Source organism: Leptonychotes weddellii, chromosome 1, assembly GCF_054177405.1.
Source record: "Leptonychotes weddellii isolate Sample4059 chromosome 1, ASM5417740v2, whole genome shotgun sequence".
NCBI classification, from domain to species: domain Eukaryota; kingdom Metazoa; phylum Chordata; class Mammalia; order Carnivora; family Phocidae; genus Leptonychotes; species Leptonychotes weddellii.
The window spans coordinates 6,940,970-6,954,165 of NC_138369.1; the positions used below are offsets into that span (position 1 = coordinate 6,940,970).

Below are 13,196 nucleotides of genomic sequence, written 5' to 3' on the forward strand. Positions count from 1 at the left end.
GGGGGGGGGGGGGGACTCAGCGACCGGCCCAGAGCTCTGGACCTTGGGAGCCCCTACACCTCAGACGTGACCTTGGACCTCTAGGACCCCCAACCTCACCTATGGGAGACCAACCTTAAATTCTTGTTGACACGCAGACCTCCTCCCTCTGTCTTCTTGATCTCTATCCTGGGAAAAGCAACTCCCCCATCAGGTGAAGAGGGAGGCTAGGGGGGTGCTTAGGGGAAGGGAATGCCTGATCGAGCACCCAGGTGAGAGTCTGGGGGTGGGAACACGGAGATTTCCGGTGGATACTGACCCTGGAGGCAGGGGCGGTGGTGGTGGTGGCAGGAGAAGGCCCAGCACACGGGCGGTGGACACAAAGGCCCTGTGGGTGGCCAGGAAGGCAGGCACAAAGCCCGGGTCCTGCTCGTGGTCTCCAGACACCAATTCCCGCACCAGCTGCTCCAGCCTCGCCGCCCTCAGCGCCCGCACCTTGCTCGTGCGGTAATGGAGGAAGGCATCCGCAGCGGGGCTGGGGGCCTGCCGGGCAAGGGGGCGGCAAAGAGACACCAGGAGCGGCCCCCAGAGCACCCCCTTTCCAATCACGCCCATCGCTGAGTACCGCTCTTGCATCTGATCTTGCCCATTTCTCTGAACCCCGCCTCCTGGATTCAAGATTCTGCTCCATACCCGAACGACCCTCGCAATCCGCCCTGGACACCATTGTCCCCCCAGGCCCCGCCCCGTGCCCTCGCTCACTCGGCCCTCCCAGGCTGCTCCCAGCTCCCCAGCCGCGCTTCGCTAGTCACTCCCAGTCCCAGGTTGCTCCCAGCCCTCCACCCCAGACGGCTCTCACCCGGCGGCTTCTAAAGACCACCCCTCCCCTCCAGCTCCGCCCCACTAAACCTGGCCGACCTGGGCCCTGCCGTCCAGTTTAGTCCCCAGGTCCCGCTGCGGAACCGGGCGGCCCGCGGGCAGCCTCATTCATCGACCCCCCATTCACCTGGCCGCCCCCAGGGGCTTTTCGACCCTTACCTGGGCGCTTGTAAGCCCCGCCCTTCCCTCGGGCCTCAGCTCCGCCCCTCGGCTTTGCCCTCTCCTCTTTACCTCCTGGCCCCTCCACTCCAGGCCCCGCCTTCACCTGGTCGCCTCCCGCCCCGCTCCACCCTCCAACCCTGGCCTCACCTGGCTGCCCCCGGGCCCTGCCCCGGGGCTCAAGCGCTGACTGAGCTGCCGACGCAGGGAGACGCTGTACACCGCTCCGTCCTCGGTCTCCTCGCCCCAGTCTTGCAGTGGCGCCTGGACGCGGAGACCGGCTCAGGGCGCCGCGGGGGGACGGGCCCCGGGACACCGGCCCCCCTCTCCCGCACGGACTCAAGCCGGTCCTTCTAGCACTAGCCCCCCTTCCCAGACTCAGCGAGACTCGGGGCGGGGTCCCGGGCTAGGGCAGTCCCCTCGGCGCCGCGGGCACCTCCGCCCTGGTCCTGAGAGGATGGAATGGCATTTGGGGACGTCCCAGGGTCCAGGCTCACGGAGTCTGTCTCTGTCCCCTCCCGTAGATGAGCTCAGAGACGCCCCCCATCCTTAAGCAGTATCAGCCACTTCATTGGGAGCAGGGGCCGGGAGGTCCAAGGTTGGGACTCCGGGCCGGTATGAAGAGTCCGATTTGCGGGGAGATAGGGTCCGGAAGGCGGGGACCTGGGGTTTTTGGACCTCAGGGTCGCTAGGGATGTGGGGTCCGGGACCCCTGGTCCCCTTACCAGGGCGAGCTCCTTGCCCGCTGTCCGATCCATGGCCTGTGCCCGTCCCGCTCCTCGGCGCGGCTGAGTGAGGCGGAAGGGCCAACGGGCGGCGGGCCGTGGCCGGGAGTTGGGGCCCGCGAGGCAGGGCGGGGCCACCGGGCCGTGCAGGGGCGGGGCGGGCCCCGTGGCTCTCGGACGCCCCCAGCTGGGGACCCCAGCGCCCAGCCCAGGCCCACGGAGGTGAGGTCCCGGGTCTCCCTGTAGGTGTATATCAATCTGTGCCCAGGAGAAAGGACACCTCTCTCCCCCCAGGGAAGGGTTCTTTTCTGTGTCTCCAGGTGGAGGTGAGCTACTGTGTGTAGCTAAGTGCGGGGCCAGTCTGCGTCCCCGGGGAGAAGAGTACCCTGTCCTCAAATGGGGAGGGCTGTTTCACTCCAGGTGTGGGAGTATCTCTTATTATCCTGGAGGTGGGGGTGTTCAATCTGTGTCCGCAGCTGATGGGGAGTCCTTACTCCCCAGGTCAGAGAAGGTGGAGTCTGGGCCCTGGAATTTAGGGGCAGCTGTCTTTGCAGAGGTGCAGGGTCAAGGAGAGGCAAATACCCAGGGGGCTGTTTGGTGACCTTTATTGCGCGATTCTGAGGCCAGCACAGGCTCGCCTTGGTAGATTTACCGTGGGAACATCCGGTGGCCCGGCCCCCTTCTCTACTCCGGGCGCCACCGCCCGTTCTGCTCCCTTGTCCCGCCTGCGTTTAGCCCTTGAAGGGGCCCGTGAGCCTGAGGCTGGACCCAGAGAGGTTGGGAGCTCCGCAGGGGCCCGGAAGCGCCAGGTGGACGCAAGGGTGAGTCTAGGTCTTTTTCGAGCGACTGCGTTTCTTGCTGCGGGATTCGATTAATTTCTGGGAACGAATCTTAAGCGCCGCACGGCTCACCACGTCGTTGTCTTCGTCCTCACTCTCCTCTTCGTCTGCGCAGGGCAATGAGGGGATCCGGGTTCCCATTCTTGGCTCAGATTTCCCTTCCCAGCCTTTACCACCCTCCCAACTCGGCCCCACCCCCCAAATTGGCCCCATGCCAGGCCTCGGACCACTTTCTGTCGGTTGGCTTGGGCCCCCAGCCCCGCCTCTTCTCCCTGACCGTACTGACCGAAGAACTTGTCCTTGAGACTGGCAAGGGGCAGGGCGATGCGGGTGTTGTGCACTGGCAGCTTGCCCTCCAGGGTGGAGTAGAACTGGGGGAGGGAGGGAGGGAGCGGGAGACAAGAGAGTGGGTGGGGTAGAGGCTGCAGGGAAGTCCTGTATCCCCTCCTCCTTACCCCATTCTAGGATATACCCTGATTCCACATGACACCTCTGCCCACTCCTCCAGTTTGGTTTTTCTCGAGCCCAGCTGAATTACTCGTTCTTAGAGCGCACCCGGATACCCAACCCCGCCCCTTTGACCCGTAAGACCGCCCCTGATCTCTGGGGTCCCGCCCCTTGATTCCCCCCGCCCCCCACCCCCGCGCGCGCGCACACACACTCCCCAGCCCTGCCCACTGGCCTTGGGGACCGTCTGGAAGCTCTCCTGGCTCCTCAAACCTCACACGTTGTCCCAAAGCTCATTTCCCACCCATAGGCCGCCTCCCTGGTCTCCCAAGGGGTGCCCCCGGCTCCCCGGTTTTCTGCCCCAGCCTCTGCATCCTCAGCCCCGTCCTCTGGCTGTACTCGCACCTCCTGGTCGGCGAGATGGCGCAGCATCGCCGGCACGTCGTGGCTTTCGAGTTGTGCCTGCAGCTTCAGCAGCTTTTCTTCCACGAGGCCCAGCAGGTCTGGCAGATAGTCAGCTGCCTGGGGATCCAGCACCTTTCCGGCGAAGCGGCCGTCCACCTGCGGTGGGGGCGGAGCCGAGTCAGCCCGGAGGGGGCGGGCCCCTGGGGCGTGTTCCACTGGGGGCGGGACTTTACCCCCTCCCCCCTCCCGTGAGCTAGGCTTTTGAAGGTGAGGGACCATCAACAGGGTTGGTGCTATCCCCCGTGGGGCGGGGCCTCTGAACTCTAGAGACAAACGACACTGGGTGGAACGAAGGGTTTTAGTGGGGGACGGGGATAATAACTCATTTCGGGGATTACTTTCGGAAGAAATGGGACTCTGAGGCGCTCAGGGTGGGGCTCCCCCTGTCTCAGGCCGCCCAAGTACTGCAGTGGGGTCTCTGAGGTTTGGAGTGGGGAGGCAAGGTGGGACTTTCCCCGTGAAGATGGAAAAGGGTCTCTGAAGTCCTGAGCCTTTTGAGAAGTAACGGGGTTTCCCCGCAGGGACATGGGGTGGAGAGGAGTGTAGGCGGGCCTCTGACATCCTGGACAGGGCAGAGGGTCGGTCTCCTTGAGTTGGGCCAGGAACCCCCCACCCTCCTTGGGCTGCGGGAGGCTCTGGGCTCAGCTTCCTGGGGGTGAGGCCTACCAGTGTGATGTGGTTCAGCTTGCCCGCCAGGTGTTCAAGGCCCTCCTTGGTCATTTGTATCGCCCGCGTGGCACGTTCCAGCTGATCCTGTGCCTCAATACGCCGCTGCTCTTCCACCTTAAGGCGCTCCTGCAACTCAGCTTGCAGCTTCTGCTGACTACAGGCAGTGGGGGGGGGTCACCACTGGAGCGCCTTGGAGCGGGGGAGGGGGGGGTTGGGGGGTGGGGGGAATCTCTCCCTTGGGCACTGGGGCCTCACCTCACAATCGTGGCCTCCCCTGAGTACTTGAGGTCTTCCAGCTCTCGCTGCAACCGCTGCTTCTCTTGCTTCAGCCTGAGCAGCGACTGCTCATTAGCGCTCTTGAGCGTCTCCAAATGCGTGAAGGTGTCGCCCTGTGCCAGGAACCGCCTCACCACCGCCTGCAGGCCCCCCAGCCCCAGTCAGAGGGAGGCCTGGGCAGGCCTGTGTGCACCCCCTCTTCCTTTCCCCTGGGCACGCAGGACAGATGGCCTAAGCTGGTTGGCTTCTGCGCAGCGATGATGTTTAGGGACGCTGTGAGTCAGACGCAGAGCTGCCTCAAGGATGTGCAGCCCCCGACTTAATTTTTGCAGGGCCCTTGTCCATATAAGGAATTTCAATCAGCCCAAATCGTCGTGTGGTGCAGGGTAGCAGTGAGCATCGTTGCTTTCCGAAATCAACCTGCCCTCCACGTTGTGACGGTGAATCTCGCCCCATCCACTGAGGAAATATGGCCAATCTCGGGAGCTATCTGCCCACCAGGCCAATTTCAGGAAAGGTGCTGGGCCACAGTGCCCCAGATGACCCCATAGCCCGGAGTCCCAGAACCCGTCCGGGGTTACCCTATGGGAGAAGTAGCAGTGGGAGAGTGCCCAAAGGGGAGAAACTGGACTGGGGTCCAGTGGGATCAGCATCTGCCAGCGGGAAACATGAGGGTCTTAGCAAATTGCAAGGCAAATGCTGCAAAGCGCAGGACCCAGGGCAGGGGCCCCGCCTGTCAGGGTCTGAGAGCAGCACTGGGCAGTCCACTGTGCCCCAGACCATGTTACAGGGACTGGAGACACAGGAGAGACCAAACTCGCAGTTCTCACAGAGCTGACACGCCAAGGAAGTTAGCGCCCGCATAACAGCGAACAGGAGAGGGACTGACGGCGAGGGTAGACAGCTCGTGTGGGTTTTGCTGTGAGGAGCAGCAGAAAACCGGGGCAATAACTGGAGGAGGGAGGAGTGTCTTCTACGAATAGAGCAGGTTTGTGTGCTGAGGAACTGAGCCAGCAGAAAGGGGAGGCTGGGTGTGTTGGCTTCACTGGCCCGGACTCAGTTTGAGCGGAACTAGAGGGCAGCACTCACGTGGGTTTCGGCAACGCCCGTGGCGTCCTTGACCTTGCCAAAAAGCATCTCAGTCTGGTACATGCTCCAGCGCCGCCTCAGCTCCTCCTCTTTGGCGCGCACGTTGTCCTGGGTCGAATCTTCGGACTGCAGCAGCACGTGCTCACGCTGGGTCTGCTCACAGGTTGAGGTCGGGGCGGGAGTCAGCTCTCAGGCAAGGATTTAGGGTAGAGGCCAGAGAAGGGTAACGGGACAGGGGGCCGGGAGGGGGCGGGGCCCGACTGGGGAGCCAGGGTAAAGGTTTGGGTCAGGAGAGCAGGAAAGGGTTGGTCAGCGATGGGCAGCCTCAGAGGCAGGGCAAAGAGGCGGGGGTCAAGGGAGGGGGCGGGGCCTCGAGTAAGGGGCGGGCTAGAGGCAGGATCAGATTTAGGAGGGGAGGTGGTCATCAGGTGGGGATGGATGGGGACGACCGGTGAGTGAGGGGCGGTCTGGAGGCTCCTCCAAACAAGGAAATCTGAGGGCGGGAGGGCGGGGTCAGGGAAGTGGGAGGAGCCCTGGACATCAAGCGGAGGTGGGGGCGGAGTCCAGAGAAATGTCAAAAGCGGGGAAGGTCTAGGGTATTGCTCGACGCAGGGGTGTGGCCGGACCGGCAGGGCCAGGTCTAGGCTGGGGCGGGCTGGAGTTGCACCCCGGCACCCCTGGGTACGCCCACCTTGCGCTCCATGCGTTCGTTCTGCAGCTTCCTCTCTTCCGCGCGCTTCTTGCACTCGGTTATGTAGCGCTCACGCTTCTTGCGCTCTCGGAACACGGTCTCCTCCAGATACTGCAGCTGGTTCTGGAGGAAGGGCCGGGAGGACAGCAGGACCAGCTGGTACCTACCGAGGCTCAGGGCCGGAGCGGCCAGCCCAACTTCAGACAGCTGGGCCAGGCTGCAGGGTCCTGGGAGATAGGCGGGAGGAGCTCGGGGACAGCTGGGGTTCAGATTCTGGGGCCAGGAGACCACGGCGTCTGGGCAGGAACCCCAGGGCCTGGCAGGCTGGCACCTTGGCGATATCCTGGGCGTTTAACGCCTCCTGGTTCACCACTTGCAGCTCCTCTAGCTCGCGTTTTGCCCTCACCACCTCAGCCTCCATGAAGTCCAGCCGGTTTTCCAAGTGAAGGCTCTCCTCCTGGGGGGTGGGGATGGGGGGGTGGGACAGGCCTGTGACCGATGTCCCTCGGCAGGCTGGCCCTCCCACTTGCCTCCACCCCACCCCCAAGCCGCCCTGGTCCCTACCTGGAGATAGGCCTTGAGCTGCAGGTACACATTGGTAATGTGTTCGGCCTCTTCCGCCTTCATCCGGGCCTTCTCCAGGCGGTTCTCCAGGTTCCGCATGGTCTAGAGGGAAGCAAGGCTGGGCTGAGTCCCCTCCCCTCTCAAATTCTCCCCAGGATCTCCACCCCCAGCCCCCACCCCTCCTCAACGGCCTCACCTTGGCCACCTCTGTGTTGCCATTTCGCGCTTCGGCCATCTCCAGCTCGCGGAGGCTGTGCTGCAGCTGGAGCTCATCGAGCCACTTCCGCCGCACCCCCACCTGGTGCCGCAGCAAATTCAGCTGCTTCACCTTCTCACTCAGCCGGTGGTCCAGGTGCTGCAGGGCCTGCTGGAGGGAGGCGAGCCCAAGCGGCAGCCTGAACCCTCCCACCTAAGCCTTCCTCCCTTTCTTCTCCCATATCTTGTTTCTCATCTCCCTGGGCTCAGCGGCATCTGACCCGGCTGATCCCCTGCTCCTGCAGATCGTCAACTTTGGTAGCTTCCAGGACTCCCCCCCCCCAATCCCCAATTTTCCACCCTGGCTGCCCCTTCTCCATTTTCTTGGCCAGCCTCAGGCGCTTCTCACCTCTGTTCACACCCACCCCCTTGATGGACCTATCTAGGCTCAGGGTTTGAAAACTCACCAGAGCTGAAAACATCCAAATTTACCCCCCCACCACCCCACCCCAACGCCCGGAACTACAGGCTCATATACCCATATCTACACCACCTTCCAGGCGTCTCCACAGGCACCACAAAACCATCATGTGCAAAACTGAGTACATGATCTTTCCCCAAGTCTGCCCTCCTTGAATCTTCTCCATGTCAGCGCACGGCAGCTTGGTCCTTCCTGATGCTCAAGTCCAAAAGCTCGATGTCCTCCTCACCTTCTCTTCTTCCATCCCACCGACATTCAATTCGTTAGCAATGCTTTGTTCTGTTTCAAAGTTTTTCCTGGAGCTACCTCGTTCTTCCTATTTCCACCACTTTTGTCTAAGTGCGGCCAACACCATCTTCACCTGGAGGACCTTCACCTGACTTCCCACTTCTTCCTCACACTTCACGTCATAAAATCTGAACTCTTCATCTTGGCCAGTTAAGCCTGCTAGAAGGTTCAGCCGCTGCTGACCCTCTTTTTTTTTTTTTTAATTAAAGATTTTATTTATTTATTTGAGAGAGAGAGAGCATGAGTGGGAGCGGCAGAGGGACAAGCAGACTCCAGGGCTCGACACAGAGCTCAACTCTAGGACCCCGAGATCCTGACCTGAACTGTAGTCAGAGGCTTAACCCACTGAGGCACCCAAGTGCCCTCTTGCTGACCCTCTTGACCTCATCTCCTACAGAGCCCCACTCATGCACTCCCATCCAGCCACACTGGCCAGGCTGTGTCTCCAATGCTCTACTCCCTTGTTTCTACCTCAGGGACTTTGCACTTGCTGTTCCCTCTGCCTGGATAGCTCTTCCCCAAATCATTTCCTGCCTGTCTCATTCTCAGCTCAAATATCAACTTTTTAGAGAGAGGGGGCTTTGCTGACTCCCCACTCCCACCCCAATCTAAAGTGCAAACTCCTTGGGGTGCCTGGGTGGCTCAGTTGGTTGAGTGTCTGCCTTCAGCTCAGGTCATGATCTCGGGGTCCTGGGATGGAGCCCCACATCGGGTTCCCTGCCCAGTGAGGTGTCTGCTTCCCCTCTCCCTCTGCACCTCCCCCCCCCCGCTCGTGCTTGTGTACTCTCTCTCTCTCAAATAAGTTAATAAACCTTTAAAAAAAAATAAGGTGCAAACCTCTGCCCCTATCTATCTACTTTATTCATTTCTCGTCACTACTGGAAATTACTTTGTTTCTGCATTTGTTCTTGGTGTTTTTGTTGTTTTGTTTTGTTTTGTTTTCCTGCATTCCCTTTTCCCCACTAGGATATGAAGTTTGGGCAGTGGAGATTGGTCTGTTTTTTTTTCTTTTCTTTTCTTTTTTTGACTACATAGTCACCAATACCGAATACCATGCCTAACACAGTCAGTGTGTGATAAAGATTAGTTGAGTGAATAAGTGAACGCCAGCTGGTGGGGAGAAAGGATTGGAGACGGTGAGATGAGACAGGGAGTCCAGCGGGGAGGGGACACAAGCTGGAAATGAAAGGAGAGGGTCAGTGGAGTGGGGTGGTGCAAACCTGTCCTGTCCTGTTCTTCAGGTATGGCTTCTCTGACTTCCACTCCCGAATCACTGCCTGGACCACTTTCTCATCTCCCTGCAAGGAGAGGAGCCCAGTCACCGCTCACCCAGACCATCCGGACCTGAGGCAGCGCCCTGCCCCTTGGGGATGCTGCCCTGACTCCTGGAAACCCTTCGCCCACGTCAGCACCCTCACCTGGAGCAGGTTTGTCAGCTGTACGTGCAGCACCCTGGTCTCCTCATGGAGCTGGTTGATGGTATCCTGATTCTTCTTGATGTTCCACTGGGTGCTCTCGTAAAAGGCCTTCCGGTCACCCTCTGAGGTCATGCGAGGTACACAAGCAGAGTGTCAGGGGGTTGGGGGCTTTCCAGAGGGAAGCTGTTTTTGTTATCATTGACTTCATATTATAACAATACTTTGGTTTGAACATTTATTATATACTCGATGCTGGACAAAGCACTTTCCAGGTCTCAAATACCATATGTCAACAGGTACATATCCATATCATACCCATTTACAGATGAGAAGAATGAGGCTCAGGCTTATTAGATTGTTCAAGATCACAAGAAGTCTGATTCCTGAGCCCATACCTTCAACTACTGCGCAAGATTACCTTCTAGTAGTAACGAAACAGTTCTCATAATGGTTCACATCAGAATTTCCCAACCTTGGCACGACTGATATTTGGGATGGATAATTATTTGTTTGGAGCTGTCTCATGCATTGTCAGATGTTGAGCAGCATCCCTGGCCTCTGCCCACTGGATGACCAGTATCACACCCCTCCCTTCCCAACAAGGTTACCATCAAAAATGTCTCCAGGCATTGCCAAATGTCCACTGGGGAGCAAAATGGCCCTCTTCCATTGAGAAACATCAGTTTGCACTTTATAGTGCTTTACTATGTGCCAGTCACTGTCCTAAGCACTTTATACATTTCAACTACCTATGGGGTTGTTCTCTTATTATCCCCATTTTACGAATAGAGAAACTGAGAGCAATTAGGCTACTCATAGTCCCCTAAGATCAAACAGTTTATGCAGAGCAGAGCCAAGATTTGAACCCAGAAAATCTGGCTCTAGAATCTATGCTCTTTACCATCACCCCCCCCCCCATGCGTGGTAGAAGAGTTGAAATTACACAAAAGTATGAAACACAGTTTAGTTGGTTCTGAGCCCAGGAAAGATTTCATAAGAGAGACGAGGAAAACCACAAACAAATATGAGTTTTTGCCTCCAGAAACTGGTCACCTGGATGAAGGCCGGTGGAAGGCCCTTGTCACACCGTGCGTGGTCGGAGGGCTGGGTGGACACTGTTGACTCCTGATTCTTTGTGCCCTTTCAAGCCATCTTACCTAACAGTTGTATCTTCCTTTGTAACTCTGCCACCTGCGTGTGCACAGCGGACTTCCCCTTTCGAGCATGGACGTGTCCAGCCTTGGAATGCAGTGGGAGCCAGGCCTGGGCCACACCCTTCACTTGGGAGTGGTGGTGCTGAGCCTTAGTCTGACTGCCTTTGACCTTGGCGGAGGTCGAAACCTGGTCCTGAGAAGTCGGGATGTTGGTGGAGGCCGCCCAGCACAGGGGAGAAGTCATGACTGGGTTGGAGCCTAGGGTCCCTGGGGATTGGGGTGTAAAATTGCTCCTGTCCTGGATCCGTCAGCGCGGGTTCCCCGGGTTCTGGGAGAATGCACTTTCCGACCGCTTGGCGGGGCCTCGCAGCATCTCCCGGTTGCTGGGTAACCTCTGCCCCCTCCTTCTTCCAGCGCTCCCATGGAAACCGCCCGCGTTCCACACCACCGCTTTCACTGGCTAACGCTGTGCAGAGGGGTGGGCCAATGGCGGGCTGGCCAAGCCTCTCTGCTGGATATTGGGAGGATGGCACTTTGGGGTCACGTGCTCATCTTTTTTTAATTTTTAATTTTTTTTATTTTTGAGTAACCTCTACACCCAAGGTGGGGTTGGAACCCACAATACTGAGATCAGGAGTCACACGGTCTAAGTCGGAACCAGCCAGGCGCCCCAACTTTTTTTTTTTAAGATTTTATTTTTTGAGTAACCTCTCCACCCAATATGGGGCTCGAACCCACAACCCCAAGATCAAGAGTCCTCTCCTGGACTGAGCCAGCCAGGCACCCCCTACTTTTTTTTTTTTTTTTTAAAGCACCCCCCAACACCACCACCACTCCGCTGGGTTTCCAGGGCATTTTTCAGGAACCTTCTTTTCCGGCGGCTGAAGCTGCCACTCCCAAGATGGAGGAACCGAGCGCCGCCATTAAGCGCGAACCATCAGAACGATCCCCTCTAGGCGTCACAGTCCTATCCAAGATGGCCGTCTGGGTTCCAGCCCACCCCCTCCCCCATTTGCCACTCCCAACATGGCACCCTTGGGTCGCCGCTCCGCACGCGCGGCGTGATGCCGGAAGTGACGGATCCCAAATAGTTCCGCTTTCTTTTTTCTGGAGGAGCGGTTGGCTGCTGGGCTTGGGGGCGCGGTGGATATTGACCTTTGCCCCGGCCTCGTGTAGGTGGTGAATTAATGCGCGGGGGGGGGGGGTCACCCCAATTTCTTATTGGGGGCAGCTGAAGGGTGTTCGTCGGTAGAATGGGAGACTTAACCCCTTCGGCCAATTGGCGGGAATTGCATAGCTCACCACCCCACCCCCACCCCGGCAGGGAGCGGAGGTTTTGAGCTTCCCACTATTGATATGAGCAGAGTGAGACTCCCTCTGGGCAAGACTGGGGCGAGCCCCCCCATCCGCCGCCCACCCCCCCCCCCCGGTGTCGGAAGCAGAGTGAGCCCCCATTGCCCGGAAGCGATGGAGGAGTCCAATTGGCTGGAGGAAGAGGTGACTTCCTTTGGCTGGAAGTAGCCCTCTCCCACTGACCCGCCGCCCCTTTCTTGCCGCAGCGTGGGTGCACAGCCCTTCTCCCCGCAGCCGGCTTCCTCCCCCCAGAACCTGTTTCCGGCCTGCGAGCTTCTGCGGGATGTTACTGTTCGCGGTGCTGCTGCCCCTGTGCTGGGCCGTGGAGGTCAAGAGGCCCCGGGGCGTCTCCCTCACCAGTGAGTCCGCCGCTGGAGGTGGCTGAAGGTGGGGGTAGGGTGTGGGAGGGGCCGACTTGGCCCCTGGGATAGATACTTTGAGCCTTCGGCCTCAGTTTCGGGGCCTCTGGGTAGGGAAGGTGGCAATGCACAGCTGCTGGGTGAGGGCTGCGAGGGTCTCTTCCTGCCTTGGGCTGAGCCCCTTACCTCCGTCCCAGACCATCACTTCTATGATGAGTCCAAGCCTTTCACTTGTCTGGACGGCTCTGCCACCATCCCTTTTGATCAGGTCAATGATGACTACTGTGACTGCAAGGATGGCTCAGATGAGCCAGGTGAGTCTCGGTTCATTTATTCATTCATTCATTCATTCATTCATTCATTCATTCATTCATTCATTTATTCGAGGTTTTTTGAGTGCCTGGGAAATGCCAGCCCGTGTGGTGGTGGGTGACCAAGACAGACCCAGTCCTGCCCTCACATGGCTCCCTGTTGAGTGGGGGGGAAGCCAGTGGTTTGGTGAGGAGGGCTCGCCAGCTGCTGGGGGAGCCCAGCCTGGGGGTCAGGAAGTGAGGGCTCCGCTGAACCCTGAAGTGTGCTGAAAATGGAGGTGCCCGCAGGTGCAAATACCCAGAGATGGGAGAGAAGGTGCGGTCGAAGGGCAGGCAAAGACAGAAGTGGAGGCAAGGGATGGAACAGTCGGCCGGGCCCTGTTCCGAGGGCCTGGGTGTGGAGAGGCAGGAGAGAACGTTGGAGAGATTTATTTCAGCCTGAGTGTGCAGCTGCCCTTCCTTCCCTTTCTCCGCATTGGTGGTCCTCACGGGCTGTCTATGTGCACGCGTGTCGGGGGGATCTGCCTGTGGGTGGGTGTGTGGATGGGTTAGCCTGAGGTCACCCCGAAAACTCCCTCCCGCAGGTACAGCCGCCTGTCCTAACGGCAGCTTCCACTGCACCAACACTGGCTACAAACCCCTATACATCTCCTCCAGATGGGTCAATGATGGAGTTTGTGGTGAGTGAGATCACACCGCGGGTGGCGAAGTAGGCGGTGGGGGGAGTAGGGAGGAGCCCCACCGGGTCTGATCCATCCCTGCTTCTGCTCTCAGACTGCTGTGATGGGACCGATGAGTACAACAGCGGGATCGTCTGTGAGAACACCTGCAAGTATGTGGCTGCCCACCGCCGGG

General features: G+C 59.1%; 3 protein-coding genes across 3 annotated transcripts in view; 1 reads left to right on the forward strand and 2 right to left on the reverse strand.

Moving 5' to 3' along the window:
- Positions 1 to 1,860, reverse strand: part of RGL3 (ral guanine nucleotide dissociation stimulator like 3) — a 10,870-nt gene extending 9,010 nt beyond the window's left edge. The window contains exons 1-4 of the mRNA XM_081805403.1: positions 1,743 to 1,860; positions 1,168 to 1,281; positions 299 to 522; positions 100 to 168 (exon numbers count right to left, since the gene is read on the reverse strand). Coding sequence (XP_081661529.1) covers positions 100 to 168; positions 299 to 522; positions 1,168 to 1,281; positions 1,743 to 1,775 — 440 coding nt within the window. The 5' untranslated portion in view covers positions 1,776 to 1,860. The remainder of the gene's footprint in view (positions 1 to 99; positions 169 to 298; positions 523 to 1,167; positions 1,282 to 1,742) is intronic.
- Positions 1,861 to 2,331: 471 nt separating this feature from the next.
- On the reverse strand, positions 2,332 to 11,426 carry ODAD3 (outer dynein arm docking complex subunit 3). Its single transcript, XM_031040115.2, has 13 exons — positions 10,322 to 11,426; positions 9,165 to 9,286; positions 8,967 to 9,044; positions 6,979 to 7,149; positions 6,783 to 6,884; positions 6,550 to 6,675; positions 6,219 to 6,341; positions 5,528 to 5,680; positions 4,418 to 4,578; positions 4,160 to 4,316; positions 3,434 to 3,589; positions 2,868 to 2,952; positions 2,332 to 2,688 (listed from the first exon to the last, which is right to left on the reverse strand). The coding sequence occupies exons 1-13, from the start codon at positions 10,560 to 10,562 to the stop codon at positions 2,570 to 2,572; spliced, it is 1,794 nt and encodes a 597-aa protein (XP_030895975.1). The 5' UTR covers positions 10,563 to 11,426; the 3' UTR covers positions 2,332 to 2,569.
- Positions 11,367 to 13,196, forward strand: part of PRKCSH (PRKCSH beta subunit of glucosidase II) — a 15,353-nt gene continuing 13,523 nt past the window's right edge. The window contains exons 1-5 of the mRNA XM_081805410.1: positions 11,367 to 11,490; positions 11,878 to 12,030; positions 12,228 to 12,344; positions 12,926 to 13,021; positions 13,116 to 13,173. Coding sequence (XP_081661536.1) covers positions 11,955 to 12,030; positions 12,228 to 12,344; positions 12,926 to 13,021; positions 13,116 to 13,173 — 347 coding nt within the window. The 5' untranslated portion in view covers positions 11,367 to 11,490; positions 11,878 to 11,954. The remainder of the gene's footprint in view (positions 11,491 to 11,877; positions 12,031 to 12,227; positions 12,345 to 12,925; positions 13,022 to 13,115; positions 13,174 to 13,196) is intronic.